General features: G+C 27.3%; 4 protein-coding genes across 4 annotated transcripts; 2 read left to right on the top strand and 2 right to left on the bottom strand.

The window, feature by feature from the left end:
- The first annotated feature begins 5,630 nt into the window (after window positions 1-5,630).
- LOC132920202 (uncharacterized) lies at window positions 5,631-6,818 on the top strand. Its single transcript, XM_060982390.1, has 2 exons — window positions 5,631-5,696; window positions 5,931-6,818. The coding sequence occupies exons 1-2, from the start codon at window positions 5,643-5,645 to the stop codon at window positions 6,816-6,818; spliced, it is 942 nt and encodes a 313-aa protein (XP_060838373.1). The 5' UTR covers window positions 5,631-5,642.
- Window positions 6,819-10,923: 4,105 nt separating this feature from the next.
- On the top strand, window positions 10,924-11,886 carry LOC132919046 (uncharacterized). The gene is made up of 2 exons (XM_060980398.1): window positions 10,924-10,974; window positions 11,062-11,886. The coding sequence occupies exons 1-2, from the start codon at window positions 10,924-10,926 to the stop codon at window positions 11,884-11,886; spliced, it is 876 nt and encodes a 291-aa protein (XP_060836381.1).
- Window positions 11,887-12,898: 1,012 nt separating this feature from the next.
- On the bottom strand, window positions 12,899-15,005 carry LOC132919045 (leucine-rich repeat-containing protein 51-like). The gene is made up of 3 exons (XM_060980397.1): window positions 14,885-15,005; window positions 14,359-14,570; window positions 12,899-13,165 (listed from the first exon to the last, which is right to left on the bottom strand). Exons 1-3 carry the CDS (start codon window positions 15,003-15,005, stop codon window positions 12,899-12,901), a joined length of 600 nt encoding a protein of 199 aa, XP_060836380.1.
- Window positions 15,006-16,127: 1,122 nt separating this feature from the next.
- Window positions 16,128-19,618, bottom strand: LOC132919044 (radial spoke head 1 homolog). The gene is made up of 5 exons (XM_060980396.1): window positions 19,499-19,618; window positions 17,473-17,692; window positions 17,082-17,326; window positions 16,609-16,726; window positions 16,128-16,414 (listed from the first exon to the last, which is right to left on the bottom strand). The coding sequence occupies exons 1-5, from the start codon at window positions 19,616-19,618 to the stop codon at window positions 16,128-16,130; spliced, it is 990 nt and encodes a 329-aa protein (XP_060836379.1).
- Window positions 19,619-20,087: the final 469 nt, after the last annotated feature.

Genomic DNA, 20,087 nt, shown 5'->3' with positions numbered 1-20,087 from the left:
AATTTATGATATTAGTAGATGACAAATACTATTAATAATTCTCATTAAACATTAGTATCGGCTCTTATATACTTTAAAATTTTTGTGTTTGTCTTACTTCCACGTTCCTTTAAACTGATTGCCAATGTTTATGAATTGATACGGTCGATAGAATCCGTATAAGACCGTATATTATTGTTAGTTAAAAAAGCATGACTAGTCATTATCCAATTGATTGCGACGTTTTAAAATCATTATATAATTATCATACATTTATTATTTTATTAATAATCGTATAAGTAGAAATACGAGAGTAAAATATAGTACTATAATTTAATTACAAATATGCTTTTGGATTTAGCGTTGTTATTGAATATTTCTCTGAACAAATGTTGATTTTTATTTTATATTTTTTTCTAGAAATTAAAATTATACTAATAAACAAGTTAGTAGCAACATTTTATAGGTTTATAAGTATCAAATAAATTGAAATTAACACTTTGTAATAATTTTGATATGATATCAGATTATATTTTAATATTTTAAAATTATCTTTTCGTGATATGTTTGTGATAGGGAGGGGTATAGTCATCATTATTATTATATTGTAAAGACTAAGTATCAAATTCGTGATATTTTCGAAAACTACTGACTGAGGAATTAAAAATATAACTACATTTAGAGAACATAATATCCACGTGTTTTGCCTCATCTTATTGCACATCAAATACTAATATTTAGGTTCAACAGTTTCAGTTTTGTTTTGTTAGCTTTAATATAACTGTCAATTGACCTATTATGAAACTTAAAGGTAAAAACATTATATGTGTTCTATCTTTGGTTTTTTACGATATTTTATATTTTAAGTGAGTCATACGTTTTTTAAATATTAATATTTTACATACTAATAAGTAACTTGCTTACAATCTAAAATATTGTAAAAAACTAACGCTTCAAAACAGCTAACATTTTTACCTTTAAGTTTGATAATATGTAAATTCATTCTGATATTAAAGCTGAAAACACATAATGGGTTTCACTGAACACAAATTCATTATGTTATATGTATGTAAAACGGAGACAACACATGTGGGCGTGGCGTCATCTTAATGTAAAATTTACTGTCAACGTTTATCACCTTTGAGATGGTGTATTTAATATTTATTCAATTATTGAAAAGTATACAAAAATCTTTTTCGAAAAACTGACACACATTTTTTTTCTGTTATCTATCCTTATTGTTGGAAACATTGTTCAATTGTTTTTATAGTAAATAATATCTCAAATTTTATTACTAAGTAAGAACTTAATTATTTTTATTTTTGTTCCATATTTTAGGAGGATAAATATATTTATCAATAATTTATTAATATAAATATGCAACTTGCTATTATCTGCATACAGTATATTAATTTTATCTTATCAATGACTAATCTATAGTTTACAAACAAACAAAATTGTTAACTAGCTGATAGTACTGCTCTAATCAGTTACAGGAAACGTGCTGATGTGGATAATAAAACCTTATGTTATAAGTATAAAAGCCTAACCGGATAAATGGTTTACACGCAATATTCGCCGTCGTTTTAATGGTCCACTAGTCACAAAATGACGACAGTAAGAGCCGTCGCAGTTTTGGCGGTGATTTGTTCGGCCATGGTAAGGAATAGTATGTAAATATATATATATATATATAATGTAGAAGAAAAAAACCATTACATCACACAAAATTATTTTTTTTAAATTTTTTTGTTAATAAGGCCATAGCTGACTGTTCAGATACCAAAGAACCACAATCGTTGTTACCAGAAAACCCATTTTTCGGTCAATTTCCGGATTCTTGCAAAAATCTTAACTTTCCGTTTTCATTCCCTTTGCCAGCGCTCATCAACAGCTTTCCTCCCCCAATTTTATCTCCCATGTTACCATTCCCTTTTTCTAAACTAGATTTCAACTTTCCACCTTCAATACTGACACCACCTGTACCCGTAGAAGAACCGGCTGCACCGGAAACACTATCACCAGTCGTAGAAGAACCTTCTTCCTGCTGAAGACACTAAACTCTTATCAACATACATGACCACGTTGTTATAATAAGTGTCACACCAATTTTAACTATCAAAATTATAATATAATATTAATAACAGTATTAACAAATACATTTAGCCGATTCTTAATTATACTTAAATAGGTATGTGCATATTTTTTATTAGCTCAATAGATTATGTTTTATTGCGTATTTTAATTATTATATAAATATATGTATTATTGTTATTTTATAATATTAAATTAGATATGATTACAGATTAGAATGTTGTAAACCAATTAAACATACCAATATTAATATACACGATATTTAATAATATTATTTCGTTAACGCGTGAAAATATTGATAATATCATTTATCATAAGACATTGGTCGTTATACACCATCATCAGTTCTATGACATTGAAAGTATTTATAATTTTGCAATTTATTTAAAAAGTCGTCAAGTAAGCATTGCTATACAGTAGACGTCAAATTTAGTGTAAAATGCTAACGTCTTATTCGTTATATTGAATTAATAAATTGTTCCTTGCAATATAACACCTAATACGTTATTTTCATAAAATTCCCTCTATCAACACAAGGCCCTGGAATTTTTACTGTTTTTCAACTGTTAGTGATATCAATTGATTTAATTTTTTTTGTTTGCACCACTAATCCATCAGAAGCTTTTTCCCGTGCTTTTTTAAAATTTTGTTTTTTTTTTCAGATTGGTTTTCTGATTTTTTTTTCCATTTTCATTTAAATACCTTCATTTAATTTGTATTTTAATTTTCTATAAATTGTAGTAAATCATTTTCGTCATTAATTTTGTTTAGGTATTACATTATAGCACAAAAATTACATTTTTAATCCAACACTAACTTTTTTCCAAACACGGCTTCATACGAGGGTTGTTGTGCCTATATAATATTATAACGAGTTGATAAAATATGATAACAACGATTAATTAACATGGTGTGGTCATTAATAATCGTAATAAAATTGTACAATAAAAGTCACTATATGATAATAACCAAGTAAAGTTGATTACAACTAGGTTTGCATTGGCAAAAGCCAAAGTATGACATTTTGTCCAATAAGATTTGTGGGTAGTTCGTGTTTTACCTGGGTAGTTCTGAAGTTTTCCCGATTTTTTAGTAATATATAAGCATACAAATATTTTACGATATTTTCTACAAAGTTCTAGACGTTGTTTAATATAATATTGACACATTTTTATTATAACTTAAATGTAAGATAAAAATTTAGAACTCTATAATTTTATTGAAAAATCTATTTACCCCTAGTTTTATAATGATCCTGGTTTTTTTTTTTTTTTAATAAAACAAAAATTCACAAACTACAATATGGAAATACGTTGTAAATTAAGTCACATTTAAAATATGACGCTTACTAAAATCATTTTCATATTACGATAGATACAAAGGTATTTATTACTTAATATAATATTTAGTTATACTACAATATAATAGTATGATCGTCGACTGCCATCGTGTAATAAGCATTAAATGAATAGGAAATTTATTTACTTGTATGTGTTAAGAATATTACAAATCGAAGAAGAAAATCTTGTAAGAATTTAATTTGTAAACATTACATAAACATTGTGTTACTATATACAAATACATACACGATATTAATATATTATGTAGCCAAATGATTATATTAGAGATTTTGAATTCAATTAAGTAATATACATAATATAGTAAAATACAGTAATATCATCGATTTTAATGAACGTGAATACGGCACATTATAATTTAAGAAATAAGAAGTACGTATTAGATACTATTATTTGGTTTTAATTTGATTACGTATGAACTGTTATTTATAAGACTTATGAAGTATTGCAACTTATTTACATAGCGTCATTGACCGTTGAAATATTAAAAAATAATCAAAATCGTTTTGGAGTATAGTAGGTATGCTGTTGTAGACATGTTTTGAATGTATATAGAAACACAAAACAATAAATTGTTCAAAACAGCAATAGGAACTACATCACTGTGTATGTTATAAACATACAGTACAGAGACAAGTTTACTAGTAACGGGAAATAGCATTGTTATGACTTAAAAATAGGAGTACATAACAATAATATAAATTATATATAACAAAAAATTTCAAAGGTAAAAATAAAAATACGGATGATAAATTTAAATTTAAGAGTATTGTCAGTATTGATAAACCTTAAGAAATTTTTAATTTTATCGATTTCCTCATTATAAAAGTGTTGATAAGCCTATATGTACCTATATTAATTAATTAAATTATGTTGAAATTTATCGACAGAACAATTAATTAAATTTAAAAAAAAACATAAATATCGCCAGGGTACAACGCCAAAAGACAAAAGTAGGTATTACATTTAATATATTGATTCAAGACTACAACCTAAGTAACAAAAAACATATGTTTAATTAATTTTGTTAACTATTTACCTAAAAAATATTTTGATTTTTGATTACTATTAAAAACCTAATAACTATACCTGAATAATTTTAATCAAGTTTTAAAATATTATCCCATGCCACAAGTGTTTTAAATTGATTATTATAATTTTTTTCATAAGACAAATTTTATTATTTTTTTGTTGTTAAGAACCTATTTTATATTTATATGTAAATTATATTTATATATATATATATATATATATATATATATTTTTTTTTTCACGCTTTATATTTTCTTTAAAAATGGTTACTTATATGATAAAATTGTTACATTGAAAATCAAAAGAATTTAATTAAATAGAATAAATATACTTCGTAATCAAATAATGATTATAAAATCGAAAATACATCGTTTTACACAGTTAAATGGCAACTAAAGACATTCTCTTGAAAAATACATGCCATTTAGATGCATAAAATGTTTGGACATAGTTTCAAAAACAGTCCAAAATTTTATAAAAATAATTTTAATATGTACCCATGTGGTCTTTTCTTTTGTTTTAACATCAAAATCTTAGTAGTGTCTAGTATTATATAAGCAGTATATAGTACATGAATGTGATTATATCATGTAAAATTATTAAAATCTGTCCAGCAAAATATTGTCAGCCATACATAAAAAAAGTATAATTATACAAAAATATATTTTTTGACAAAGATAGAACTACGACTAGTGAATCATATATTACATTTATATATATAAATACGCCATATAAGTAGCTGGTTGTATAAATCCTTGAAATTGTATGAATGTCACAACGAATCATTTATTATTATTTTTTAAATATAATCTGTTTGAAATTTGCTTTTGTTGTTTTTCTAGATTTATTATTACAAAAGTCGACTTAATGCATTTTCGTATCTACAAGAATCAAATTAATTTTTAACAATAACATAAAACAAGATTGATACTCAATTTTATAAAACAACATTATTTCTATCTTATCTATAGGTTTGGTCAGTCGCCCATTTTTCAGTCATTGATATATCGTCACACTCGTTTACCGTTGCATCACGTACAACGGACCTACATTCGCGGAATCGTCTTCATTTATCATCTCATCATTATATTCAATGAATTCCAAATGACATATATAAAGAAGTGTGAATAATATTACGAGTGCATTAAGATTAAACTCGATATCCAGTCAAGTCTTGGAATGAAGTGGTCGACTTTAGTTGGCTGCTTGATTGTGTGCCTCTTGGATCTTAAGGTAATAATATAACTGTGACATTTTAAGCGATCAAAACATAAACAATAGATTGTTTTTAATGTTTAAGACTATTGTCCTATTGTATAAATAATATTTTTGTAAATACTGTATAATTATCGATCATTGATAACAAATGTCTTATACGTCAACCGATTACCATAAAATTTTTTCTTAAATTAGAAATTAAAGTTTAAATTAAATATTGACAATTATTTGTATCTTTTTTTTAATTAGGTTTCCGATGGGATTTCCTCGGTTCCTTGTTCTCAAGCTGGCTCAGATCTACAAGACAGCGTCACAAATGTGGATCAGCCTCTAGTTTTACCCTCGCCAATAGCCCCCCTGTTGACCAATTTGTGTTCGTCATCCACACTAAACGCTCTACCCCCTTCAGCGCTCGTGTCAATTGTTAAAACGCTGTCAGCAACGCCCGAGCTCTTCAAAACGTTGCCACCTCCTACGCTCGTAGCCCTGTTAAGTGCTATCTCTTCACCTTCGGTGCTAAATGAATTGTCACCAATCTCTGTTCTCGTCTTGCTTGCCGCCGTATCTTCATCCAATCCCACATCAATTTCCTCTGTACCACGTGACGTGTTGTTTCCTTTGTTGAAAACTTTGTCTTCTTCCGGTCTACTGCCACCACCTGGTTCCGTGCAGCCGAACACTGTTTTCACACAACTACCACCCTTGCCACCACCGGCACCACAAGTCATAGTTCCCGGGCCAGCTCAAGGTCCAATGTATATAAATCTACCAAACAAATCGCCCAGACCCCCGCCGATCATCGTACCGACTGGACCTCCACCATCTATCGTCGTGTCCATCCCTCAACCATACCCAGCACCACCACCTTTAATCATGCCTTACGGTACCCCTGGTCCAATAGTGATAAATGAAGGAAAGGACACTAGTCCTCCATCCGCCCAAACAGTATTATCCGCTCCCGAATCGCCAAAAATATTTTTTACCACGCATCCATCGAAATCATGTCTCAACTCGATCGATGGTAGAAAATCACCACAAGACTATTGTCAATCACAGTTTGAAATTCCAAAAGTGTATGCCTTACCACCCGGTGTTTTACCAAACCAATATTTCCAGATTGATAAAAAATGTGCCTAAAACTTATTGTTTTCAATATTTTTAAAACCATATGTAAATCGTAATCAAGTAAATAAATCGTGACAATTGTTATTGAAAAATGTTTATTTATTTTTAGTTACGTTTTAAAAGGAAGATAATTAATGTTATATTTGAGTAGGATGAGAAGGGGCAAGATATTTATTTCAAATATGTGCCTACTGAATATACATTTTTATTCTGTAACACCACAATCAATATAATTTTGAGATTTGGTGGACTTCCAAATTACCCCTCCTCCCCTATAATTGAGTGTACTATTTTTAAGAGATTCACTGGCTATTTCTTTTAGTACTCAAATATAAGTTATGGAATGAAATTTTCCCATCACCCTCCTCAAATACATTCTGAGCATAATATTACATATAATTATGCTACAGATTATCCATTTAGAATGTAAATCATATACAATTTAAGACATATTCTTTTAATTTTATTTTAAGCATAATCAAGTAAAGATTTAATAACATTAAATTAAATAAGATAAAACGTGTGACTAACGTTGTAATAGTTACAAAGACTCTCTGGTAAATTAAACTGAAATTATACTAATATTTGTATATGAGATGCTGTTAAAAATTTCCTTTTACCTGGATGAACAATTTATTTTATTTTTTGTTACCTGTAGGGTTAAAAAATAAATTATTTTCACAACTTTACATGGATAGTTTTTATTAATTTAATCTTGTACAAATAAATATAGGTAGTAAATTAGGTATCTATTTTGAAGCTGCAGATAACGTAGCGTATAGTTTAGCCCATAACTTATATTGTGAGACTTTAAAAATTATTTATTTTATTTATAAAATCTAAAATCATTGAAAATTAATAGTATTTAATTACTGAATATCTTACATAACACTATACCTAATAATTTTTAATTATTAGTTATATTATGTACTATGTATTATTATCAAAATTAATTTATTACAAAGAGCTAATGAATGTAAGACAATATTATAGGAAAGAAATTGATATTTTTATAGCCGAAAAACAAAAATGTAATGTTTTTTATTCGTTCACGTTCTTTGAAACTGATAACGAAAATGACTATACTTATCATCCTTATTTATAAGATATCAATAAATTGATGATTACAGTTATATATAAAAAAAACACGTCCATATAGTAGGTAGTTAATACATTCATTGATGATTACAACGAAAATCCGATAAATCATTTTAAGTAACCTAAATTAATATTTTCGTTGCATTCTTTTGATTCTAAATGATGGTCACATACTAAACGTTTTAATTAAATATTTATTACATAAATTGTGAAACTTAAACTGAGTATTTGCATTGCTTGCTCAAATAAAGATTTTAGCAACTAAGAAAAGCAATTGGAAATATAACAATATAGAGTATAAATTAAAAATATGAATTTGAAAATAATATTGCATCGATTTTTATTTAGTTTTGTATTGTGATTATATACTTCCCTATTACTGTATAATATTTATAGTCTATTAAAACGTACTAAAGTACATGTACCTATATTGGCTATATTAAAACTTATGCTTGTACACAATTTATAATAATTTTAATAATAACATAAATAATATATAATATTATTGTGTTAGCTAATTCTGAAAAGCATTGCCACTGATAAATAAAATAATGCCAGTGAATTAATCCCTTCTTAAATCCCATTTAATGTTAACTACACAGATTTTTAACAAATTTATTTGGGTAGTTTTGATCAAATATAAATTATAGGTTTAAAATTATATCCAGTCCTAATAATTGCTTTATTTCTGTAAAAATGCCAACCATATATAAATAAAAATAATTTGTTTTTCGTGAAGCATAAAATCCTTTTATGACTTCCTTTTAAAAATTTTAAAATGTGAAATTGAAAAAATTAGCTTTGTGAAGCACATCGTCAGGTAATCGTATAACTAAACCTAAGTCCTAGGCACCAAATTTCAGAATAGCTATAAATGCAATATGCTCGGTAGTAGATCGCTTATATACACATATACACTCTCAAAAAATTAATTTATTAAATTTATTAATGTATAATATATATATATATATATATATATGATATTTGTATAGTATGTATGATAAAATTGAAGGAAATATACAATATCAAGTCAGTATTTATGTATTACGCAAAATACAAAATATATTAAAACTGATGAAAAAAAAAATTGTTATTTATTTTATACATTCTACAGTGTTAATAATATTTATATACTTTTCAATGTTTTTCAGCTTTATAGCTTTGTAGCGAGTTAACGATTGAAGATAAAGTTCTGAGAAATCATCACAACACTTCGCCTAGCCAATGTGAATCTAACAAGACCCTAAATAACAAAATTCGTTCTCCAGTTTCGGTAATCTACCAAATCTAGCAAAAAATAACTATTTTTTAAATGAAAAATTAAATAACTTTTTTTTGAAAATTTTTAATCTCACATTTTTTATCTAATTGATAATCCTTTTTTAATGAGCTATCAACCAACTTTTTAGCTATAATAGTTTTGGAGAAAAGTTAAAAAATAGAAATTTTGGGACTGTTCATACCGACGTTTTTTGTGGATTCAAATCGTTATACCGGCTTGGATGTGATATCGGATCTCTCTCATTAATATTTTATGTTAAAGCTAGCTTAATTATCCACCTACTCATTACACTGAGTTACATTTTTATAATTTTTCTATTTAACAAAAATTTTTGGAGTTTTAAAAATTCAGACTATTTTTATTTCAAGAACCATACTTACTTGATTAAAAATCAAGAAATTAAAAAAATGTTAGGTTTGAAATTTCACAAATTTAAATACATTATATGATTAAAATATAGGTATATGTATATTATATTGTAAATTTGAGGTATACTTTTTTCACTCTATAGTAGTAATACATTAGATTTATTATGAAAATTAAATTATGTTATACAATTTTAACCATCAATGAAAATACTCAATAACATGTAAATATCACTATCCTTGTAAATCGATTTTAAGACTTATAATAGTATGTGACACATTTTGAATTTAATAATAAAAAAGTTTAAATAATTATTTTAAACGATTATAGATTGGGGATTCTAATATACTCATATTGTATAAAAATATTAAAATGGAAAATTAATATAAATAAAAAATGTAATATTTAAAATATTTAAACTAAACTATTAAATCATAAATGTAGGTATATATCAATTGCAATGAGACGGCATATTATACATTATACATTAATACATACTAACTGAATAGAATTATTTATAATAAAAATTATAAATTAAAAGACTATAAAATTAAAATAAGTTTTTGAAGTGTACATCACATACATAAATTAAAAATCAATTCCAAATACAAATTTTACTTACAACTGAATACTTTAATTTATAATTATGGAATATTGAAGAGGTAATTTTTTTTTTTTAATTCTCATATTTTCCTTTTTATAAACAAACATTAAAAGGTATATTAATTGAAATATATAGTTTTTTAATGTGATTAATTTCTGTTTAAATAAATATTTTGAATTATAAAATAACTGATTTATACATTTTTTAATGATAAATTGATTTGTATATTTACTTGAAATTGAATTTATTACAACCTATTTAATACACTACGGATAATTTATATTTATTAGTATCTATTTAGCAAAATCATAATACAAATCAAGTTATATTTTATGCCAAGTACTGTGTGTCTGTGTATCCGTCGAGTATATTTAACATAAAATATTTTGTTAATAAATTAGCTAAACATTAATTAGTACCTTTATATTATAATAACTTTTTGAAAAAAATATAATTAAAAATATTAATATTATTAAAACAAACATCTACAATGACCTCTATTAAACATTGTCATTGAAAAAAACTATATATATACTATATTTATATCAGTTGTTTAACATACACGTGCAATAAAGATATTTTATAAAAACGTTTGATTGATCGCATATCCGTTATCAATTTAAAGGAACGTGGACGTAAGTAAAACAAAATACAAATTGTTCCGAGTATAAAAGTCGAACTGTTTTATAGCATCACATACAACATTTAAAGTATTCTTGCCTTCACGTTCATACTGCCCGTTAGAACAAAAAAAAAAAAAAAAAAAAATGAACACTTTTGGAATTATAGCCACTTTGGCAGTGGCTAGCTTTGCTATGGTAAGAAATTGATATTATTATTATTATTCATATAATTATACACCGTGTTTAAAAGGCAAATAAATAATCAGTTTTTTCGATAAATAGGTCGAAGCCACACCGTGTCCACCTGCATGCCTTCCACTCCCATGTCTTCCAGCCCCAGCTCTACCACCACCATGTCTTCCAGCCCCGGTTCTACCACCACCATGTCTTCCAGCCCCGGTTCTACCACCACCATGTCTTCCAGCCCCACCTCTGCCACCATGCATACCTTCTCCACCCATTAGTCCAGCGGCTCTAGCCTCTTTATTAGCTACTCTTAAAGCAGCGGCACCTATTTCACCCCTTGCCACACTCCCTGTTCCACCACCTGCCCTACCAGCTTGTGGACCCGCTCCGACAGTAGCTACAACCCTGACGGTCCCCGCACCTGCACCACAGGTCATAGCACCAGGACCAGCACCAGGTCCATTGATAGTCCAATTGCCGTCAGTAGCCGGAAAGGTAGCGCCAATCGTCGTTCCCGCCGGTCCAGCCGCTAATCTGCTCGTCAAACTGACTCAATCTCCAGCTCCCGCACCCATCATACTTCCAGGAGCGGCACCCGGCCCTATCGTCATCAACGACGGAAACGTAATCAAGGAACAGTCCATCACGCGTGCACCAGCTCCAGATCCAAACAAAATATTCTTCGCGTTACCACCTCCATTGCCGACCCCACCTGTCGTGTTGCCACCCGCGCCATTGCCAAAGGTGTTCTTCAATCCCGGTCTGTATGTCCAAAAACCTGATATCGTTTACCAAACTCCAGTCGGTCTACCTCAATTGTTTTTGATTCCGTCGCCGTGCCCATGTCCAGCACCGTGCTACCCACCACCCGGTCCATGCAACCAACCACCAGTCCTTGCTAAGGTTCCTTGCGTTTGTTAAATCATTTTGTCAACATAACATTTTGAATGTAAAATTGGAAAAAAATTATAATTCAGTAATGAAATATCATTAAAAAATGTTGAATATAATAAATACATTATTTTAAATGAATATATTTGTAAATTTAATAAATTCATATTCATAAATGGAATTGAACATCATATTATTATTTTCAATAACTAATAAATGTATTTTATTAGTACTCAAATTAATTTTGACTTACACGATTTTTAACATTACACGGTCATTATATTGACCAAAGCTAGGATACTTAGGTACATATATATAGATAATGTATATATATGTGTATATGTATATAGATAAATTTGTTTCTTTAACATTTTGTTCTCACTTGAGTTGTATCAAATTAATTATTATGAAAAAAGTGTTTAAAATGTTTAAATATCTGCCACTCATCAAACCTCGTAAATTATTGTCTAAAAGTACTTAAATAATTACAACTACTTTGCTGGTCACTAACCTTTATCATTATTAGTTGGTAAGGTAATAAAATATATTAATTTTTGACATATTATCATTAATATTTAAAACCAGCGTAGAATATATATATATATATATATATATATATATATATATTTAAAAAAAAAATTAGATTCTTAATTAATAATTAATAAATAGTAAAGGCACTTATGTTTTTTAACGTCTATGTCTTACGGAAGTACGAATACAATAATTTGTACAATAACATAAATATAATTTTATTCGTTGTATATTTAGATAATAAAAATACACATTTTACAATTAAATATATACCATATTGCATATAATATAAAACATTATGCAATTTAATTGTAATTAAATATTTTTTTAACATTGGTTAATTGTTTTGAAATATGAAGGTATTTCTGTTGCCTGTTACAGCAGTTCATATTAATATCAGTGGGTAGTTTCAAAAGTGTTTCCAAATAAAAATGATATTTGTAACTGTTATTATATTTTAGTATTTTACTATTAAAATGGTAATAAGATCGTTTTATTTGCAATATTATCTTCATTTATAATTATTGTTCACTGTACATAATATTGGCGGAGCAACACTTCTTTCATGACGAGTAATTAATGAAAAATCTAAACTTTTAATTTGTGGAAGATAAAACAATACAAGAGAACGATATTTAGTTAGCCGTGATATCGGATTTCCGTGTAGAGTTAATGTTCGTAATTTTAATAGTGATTTTAGTTTCAAAACTTCCTTAATGTCATTTATTTGATTTCCATGCATGTACAGTATCGACAAAAATTGAAATTGAAAAAATTCCTGAAAAATAAATTAAATAATTGTAAAAAAAAATGTGAGTAATGCTATGTAGGTATACTTATATACATATACATTATCTCAAATCTTTAATAAGTCAACATTGGTGATATTTAAATAAACAATATAAAATAACTTTTTCAGTTAAATCCTAACATTATTAAATATAAATTATAATGTATTTATCGTAAGATTGATAAAGTTTTGTTTTTAATGCTTTTATTGATTTCCGTTATAATATTTTATTTATGTAGATAAACTGCAGTATAATAGGTACCTATAATATACGTTATTATAAAGAAATTGAAGATATTTTATAGATTTCAGTATTGATACTCATCATAGTACGAATAACATGAATAAACATATATATTATGTATTATATGTTGAGACAATTGTTCAAGATAACAAAAAAATTGTACAACCTTATTTTGCGGAATCAAAAGTGTTTGAAAATCAGTGCATAATATGAATGAAAATAAATGTCTTGTTGAAAAAATATGAAATGTAAAAACTAAAATGTCACACTTGTGAATATAGAATGACTTATTGAATCTAATACAGTTTATTTTATTTTAGAAGAACATTCTTAAAATCTATCGCATTATTAATGCTTGAATGTTTGAGGTTGATTTATTTAAAAAATAACGGGTTAAGATAAAAAATTAAAAATATATAGTTCCTGTTCATCTTAAGTCTGGGCAGAAAAATTATTCTTTATATTACGTCACTCAACTCAAAATACATAATATTTGTTGTACTTTTTATTCGATCAATAAAATGGACCAGTTTACAGTGTACATGATAATATATATATATATAGGGAGGTGTACCGTTATAGGATTACCATACGCACGACGACACTAAAAAAATATTATGTTCATTAAGTATAAACAATTTGTGTACTTTGTTATAACATAACGTAAAACTCGAATATTTTTCTAAGTTTTGGTTATCCTCGACCAAAAATGGACATTTCGATATATTATAATGCAACGTACTTATAGCAAAAAATGTGTAGCCATGTTGATTAAAATACATAAAAATAAAAGATTAAAATAAATACATTTTACAAGACGTCAACGATAAAAATGAGATTACAGTTTGAATAAGAACAGTAATCATAATTTTTTTTCGTGCTGACCTTAAATTTTATCATACAATTATTTTTAACGTGATCTCGCAATTAATTGTACCTGACCAATGTTTTTAAACTCATTATGTGAAATGTCAATCCAAGTCAAATATGCCGGCAACTCGAGCAACTCTTCGATTGATTTGTTCAAACCTTGTAAGTTCGTTAAATAGTTATTATTTAACCAAATTGCTCCACAGATGAATCTCTTGTTGATACCTCGATCGGGCACTCCGTGGACTCTTACAGATAACGGAGTTTCGTTTATTAGCTCTAAGATAATTATAATAACTAAATAAATCGTATGATAAATCATCGGCGTAAATTAGTGCGATTATTCAAACAATTTTTGTTTTCAAACGATTTTTTAAAGTAAAAGTTACTATTGTGTAGGATTTTATTTACCTACCTTTAACGTGTGAGAATGGAATTATATACAAGAATGGACGTAAAAAATAAATGTCTGTGATATGGATATTGAACACTGTGTGAAATTTTTGACTTCAATTATTTGAAAACACAATTTTCTGAGTTATTACACCAATAATATGAAATATTCGATTGATAGTCGTATGATGTACTCTTACTGTTAAGCGTCCTAAGACCCTTTGACGAATAATCCAAAGGCTTCCCTAATTTAATGGCTTGTACAAACTTAGGATCAGTATGTACAGCGTGTTTTGGTACGTTTCGAATCGAATCATTCATAGTTCAAGATTTTAACTTAGTATAAAATTGTGTAACGTGTACTTAAATATTATTGTAGTAAATTTTCTTTAAATGAGCGTTACATTGTAAATACAAATAAATAAGTTATTTTAATAGTGTACGGCAATCGTGTATCCAGGACAATAACGTAATTTTATATAATTGTTTTTTTTTCGAAATTAATGTTTAACTCGTGATCAATAATTCAACAAACAATTTAATTCATCAAATTATATTATAATTATTAATGAAATATCAATGTTCAGTTTAATTTTTACGGTTACTTTAAGTTATATAACTATAGATGATATTCAAATCTATGTAATAAATAATCTATTTACTGCTAATTTTATCAAAATTAATTGATGATAATTAGTATAAAACAATTTTATTACAACTTGTATTATTTTTATCACTTGTTAACTCATATAATATCAAATAATTATTCTTATATTTTTATTTTTATTATGTATACACAACGTATCATTTATAAAATGGACATTTTTTTTTATAAAAATACATGAAATCAACTTAAAGCAATAATATTGAAAGTAAATAAAATACAGTTAATGACATTTCCCTGAAAACTAAGTTTGCAAAAAAAAATGAAATATTAAGAAATACATTTTTCTCCGTAAAGTCTTAAATTATTCCATTTTCATAAAACGCGTAGGTATAAACCTAAATTTCAAAGACCATAATTTCTTTATTATTTAAATGTCTTTTATTTTTGTTATTCAGTTTATTATGTGTTTTATTTAATAGCAATTAAAGTGAGAAAAAAAATGTTGTTGGTGATGATTTTCGCATTTAATTTTATTAATTTATCTAAAGAAAACACTTGTATTACACTCAAACAGACACAAACTCGAATTTCTAAAACTTTTTTCAATTACTTCCTACATAATAGGTGTAATATTTGTTTACCTCGACAGCCGAAATATATATCATGTAATATCACATCGTAAGAAAATAATTTTTATATTTTTAGTTATCAGTATTCACTATATTCAGTAATATAGATACATTAAATTATATTTATAGATCTCGGATACCAATAGAGACAGACTAGAACGTATTTGTAGGTACTTATACATTATACATTGTGTAGTCGTTATGGTTTCATTCTTCTTGTTCGCGATAACTCGACGAATTTGAATCGGCTTCTTGTAGATTTAATTTCGACTCGGTTTCTAGATCTTCCATTTCGGCCCATAGGTCATCTCCGTGCTCGTACATTTCTACGCGACTCATCGTTGGTGACGGGACGTCTACCGCAGATACTTTGTCGGCAATCAGGAAACTCATGTCGCACGAAGATCTCACTCTGGCCACGGATCGCGTTTTTGGCAAACACGGTAACATACCACTGATGATCGGTAGTATTTCATTTGAAAACCACAAAGACTCTACACAAAATTCATTGCAATCATTGCAAGGCACACGAATAAATACAGTATATTATATTATATGATAATATTATATATAGGTGTATAACCATATAACCATTATATATAGGCATAATATTGTGTGTACGAATTACAAATTCAATAGTTAATCGTTGAACGGACATGTAAGTGACGTGTATAATATTATTGCTTACTGCATGTTTTGTTTTGCAGTTCAACAGATTTTGCATTTTCGTAAAATGGGTTTTCGATGTATGTGCCACTTTGCATGCACTTCAAATGTTCGAACACAAAATATCCTTTTCCATAAACCTTAAACAATAGTATTCAGACTTTAATGTATTTTATTTTAGAATGATAACGTCCTTATAACCACTATAGTCTATATTTTCCGATTTTTAACTTATTATACACCACTAGTAAATTATAATAATAATTATTTGGGTCATACATTTGAAAAAAAAATTTAAAAATTAATAATGATAATAATATAATATGCATTTTAATAAATATTTAATATTTTAGAACATAATCATTTTGATTTCCTAGTATATATATTTTATTATAATATAGAACATATTGTTAAGCAACATTTTGTAGAGCATATACCAGAGATTTTTAGTGTTTTTACTACCTGAAATAAATTTTGCTTTTACCCATTACTAACCATCTCGTTGTCATCCCATGTGCCATGAAACATGAATCCGGTACCGTCACTAATCGGATAAAAAACTTGAAAGTTTTTGACTTTTTTGTCGTTAAGCCACATTCCCTTCAGGATGGCACCGGTTTTACAAAATGTATATGTTCCCAATCCGTGTTTCATATCAGACTTCCACGATCCCGAAAACTTGTCATTATTTTTAAATTTGAAAACACCTGTGCCGTCTTTTTTGTTATCTATCCAATAACCTTTTCAATGGTTGTACATGACAAAAAAAAAATTATCGTTCCATTTTAGATACATATAGATTATAATCATATAGAATTTTTTTTTTTTATTGTATACCAATTACAAGGTAAATGGATATTCGGATTATTATAGTATTACGGGTTACCTTCATATTTACTGTTATCCGGATAACGCATCACTCCTTTTCCATGCCTCAGACCTTCCCTGTAACAACCCTGGTAAATAGTACCGTTCTTAAATCTGTACTGTCCGCGGCCGTGCCTGTGACCATTTTTATATGTCCCTACATAGGCATCGCCATTCGGTAAGATAGCTTTGCCGAATCCGTGTCGCTCATCGTTGCTATTACGTTGGCCTTTATATGCCTGCAAAACGAAACGGAATACCAGAATTGAGAATTGGAAAATCGATTCGTCTCGGCGAAGAATGTGGCTTATAAGGTCAGTAATGTAAAAAAAGTTGTAGCAATGAGTTTAAAACACAATCTACTGATAACGTGGTACAAGAAAAACGGTTTATAGAGTGGGTTACGAGAATTCGATAACATCGAGAACGCCTTGTCTCAAAGGACGTGTTTCTTTTCTGTCGACAAAACGATTAACATATTAATTTACTCAAAGCATATGTATCTGATAAAATTATTATTTTTTTATTCAAAAAATATTATTTGGGAACCACGTTCACTTTTGAAAAAAATAAAACAATTCTATGAGTTACACAATACAAAAATATTTCAATAATGATATTAGTTAAATATCATAGTTCATAATTAACACGCGTGTATAATTATTTTAATAGAAAATAGTTATTAGATTAATAAAAAAAAATTATTCCAATAATTATAGCGCAGTAACTATTGTCTATTTTAGATAGGCTGTTAGGTATTAAACTGTTAAATTGGGTATCCTGTATTTGTGTAAGTAATAATTATATTAATATTTTAGTTGAATTTTATAAAAATATAAATTATGCAAGTAAATTATTTGTAATTATTGTCTAAAAATTATCACATTATTCAAAAAATCATAATATTAAAATATCTTTAAATGTAACATAAAAATACACACAAGTCAAATTAAAGTTTAAATGATTTATAGTTCTAAAAAATCACATAGTGTATTAAAATAACCTTTTCACTTATAATGTCATTTTCGGCTATTATTGTATTTTACACATACTTTGTGATTATTTATAAATTTTAAAGTACTATAATTGGACATGGTACCTATTTAACTACAGAATAAATTGCCTAAAAATTAAAATCATTTAACAATAGAATTTACTTTTAAAAAGGGTAATTCAATTTTAACTTTAGCGATACAGATTACATCTTTTTTAAGTACCTAGGTACAAATAATACTCCTATAAATTATTCACTATTGCGGTGTTACGTTAAAAAACTAAAAAAAAAAAAATAGGTTCTCATATATACCGAAATCTTGGACAATTTGCTAATTATTATCCAGAAATTTGGGTTGTAACATAAATCCTGAATTTTATATAAAATTTCCATTAGCTATTCATGAGTTATCCTATAGAAATATGATAATTTAAAATGTAATTTTGTATCAATTACAAATCACAAATACTTATCGTGTGGTTCGTAACCGAGTCCACAATAATATACATAATTCTCGATCAATGATTTGTCTTAAAATATTGATTTGAGTATTAAATGTATGCTTTATTTCAATCAAAGAATAAATTAAAAAGTAAAAAAAAAGTTGTTTTGATAAATTATTATACAATTAACTCGTATAAAAAAAAAATAATAATAAATCAATACTATGTAGAATGAATGACCAATGTGCAGGTGCATTGTTATCCACTTACAAAGACTAAAACCACGACATGCGACTTATAATACTATGCGGCTTATATATATTAATATAAATGGTAGATATGCTAGGATTACACTACCCTGTAAGTTGTAACATATTTAGGGTTTTACAGACTATCATGGACATCTTAGACAAGCGTTTTACCTCTTCCCACCCCCTTATAAGTGTGTTAGAAATTTCAAATGTTAAAATATCGTTTTCCTATCACTTGCGTCGTTGCGTGTTTATAAAAACATTTTGAACATTTTTTAATGGAAAAATGTTGTTGTAAAGGCATAATTTGTTTAGGGCATTAAAATCCGGGCTCAAATAATTATAAACGGATATTACCCCTATTACAGATAGTGCATCGTATGCGAAATCGGTTTCTTCGCCATATTCATCTTCTGGTATATATTCATGTGTAATATTTTGTTCGTCCTCGACATCAGAATAACTTCCTTTGTTCATGTTATATTTATTTTTAAATATTATTTTTTATCCAACGGAAATATTAGACTTCTATGGAACTATATACACATAATATAATACACAAATTTAGATTCAACGATATAATTTTGCTAGGTAACTGTAATATTTGAAAATAAAAGCTTCTATTATTCAAAAGTATCATAATAATATCTATGTATTTTTTTGGCATTCATGTATCATGTTTCGTCTCGTATATTATGCTTTCTTATTGAAATCGCTTAATATATTGTTAATGATTAAATATACAAAATAAATAATATTTTTCTAGTTGTTTAGTGGATAAATATTAAGGGGAGATAAGTTAGTTAAGTACAAATATGTGATGGTTTGGTTGACACTCGAGTTCCGTGAAGATGGAACGGTATACAATTAAATGGACGCAGTTTCAATTTTATTGTCCATAAGTTATAACACGCAGCTTCATATTCTGCCTGATCAATTGCAACTT

This window comes from Rhopalosiphum padi, chromosome 2, assembly GCF_020882245.1.
Source record: "Rhopalosiphum padi isolate XX-2018 chromosome 2, ASM2088224v1, whole genome shotgun sequence".
Taxonomy (NCBI): Eukaryota; Metazoa; Arthropoda; class Insecta; order Hemiptera; family Aphididae; genus Rhopalosiphum; species Rhopalosiphum padi.
The sequence above is the reverse complement of the archived record's forward strand: the minus strand, read 5'-3'. Positions and strand labels throughout refer to the sequence as shown.

Coding starts and splice junctions, on each gene's coding strand:
- LOC132919046 (XM_060980398.1), top strand. CDS start 10,924: ATGAACACTTTTGGAATTATAGCCACTTTGGCAGTGGCTAGCTTTGCT. Junction 10,975..11,061: donor CAGTGGCTAGCTTTGCTATG/GTAAGAAATTGA, acceptor TTCGATAAATAG/GTCGAAGCCACACCGTGTCC.
- LOC132920202 (XM_060982390.1), top strand. CDS start 5,643: ATGAAGTGGTCGACTTTAGTTGGCTGCTTGATTGTGTGCCTCTTGGAT. Junction 5,697..5,930: donor TGTGCCTCTTGGATCTTAAG/GTAATAATATAA, acceptor TTTTTTAATTAG/GTTTCCGATGGGATTTCCTC.
- LOC132919044 (XM_060980396.1), bottom strand. CDS start 19,618: ATGAACAAAGGAAGTTATTCTGATGTCGAGGACGAACAAAATATTACA. Junction 17,693..19,498: donor ATGCACTATCTGTAATAGGG/GTAATATCCGTT, acceptor TTCGTTTTGCAG/GCATATAAAGGCCAACGTAA. Junction 16,727..17,081: donor CATGGGATGACAACGAGATG/GTTAGTAATGGG, acceptor CTATTGTTTAAG/GTTTATGGAAAAGGATATTT.
- LOC132919045 (XM_060980397.1), bottom strand. CDS start 15,005: ATGAATGATTCGATTCGAAACGTACCAAAACACGCTGTACATACTGAT. Junction 14,571..14,884: donor GGGTCTTAGGACGCTTAACA/GTAAGAGTACAT, acceptor TAATTATCTTAG/AGCTAATAAACGAAACTCCG. Junction 13,166..14,358: donor AGTTTAAAAACATTGGTCAG/GTACAATTAATT, acceptor TTTATTTTTCAG/GAATTTTTTCAATTTCAATT.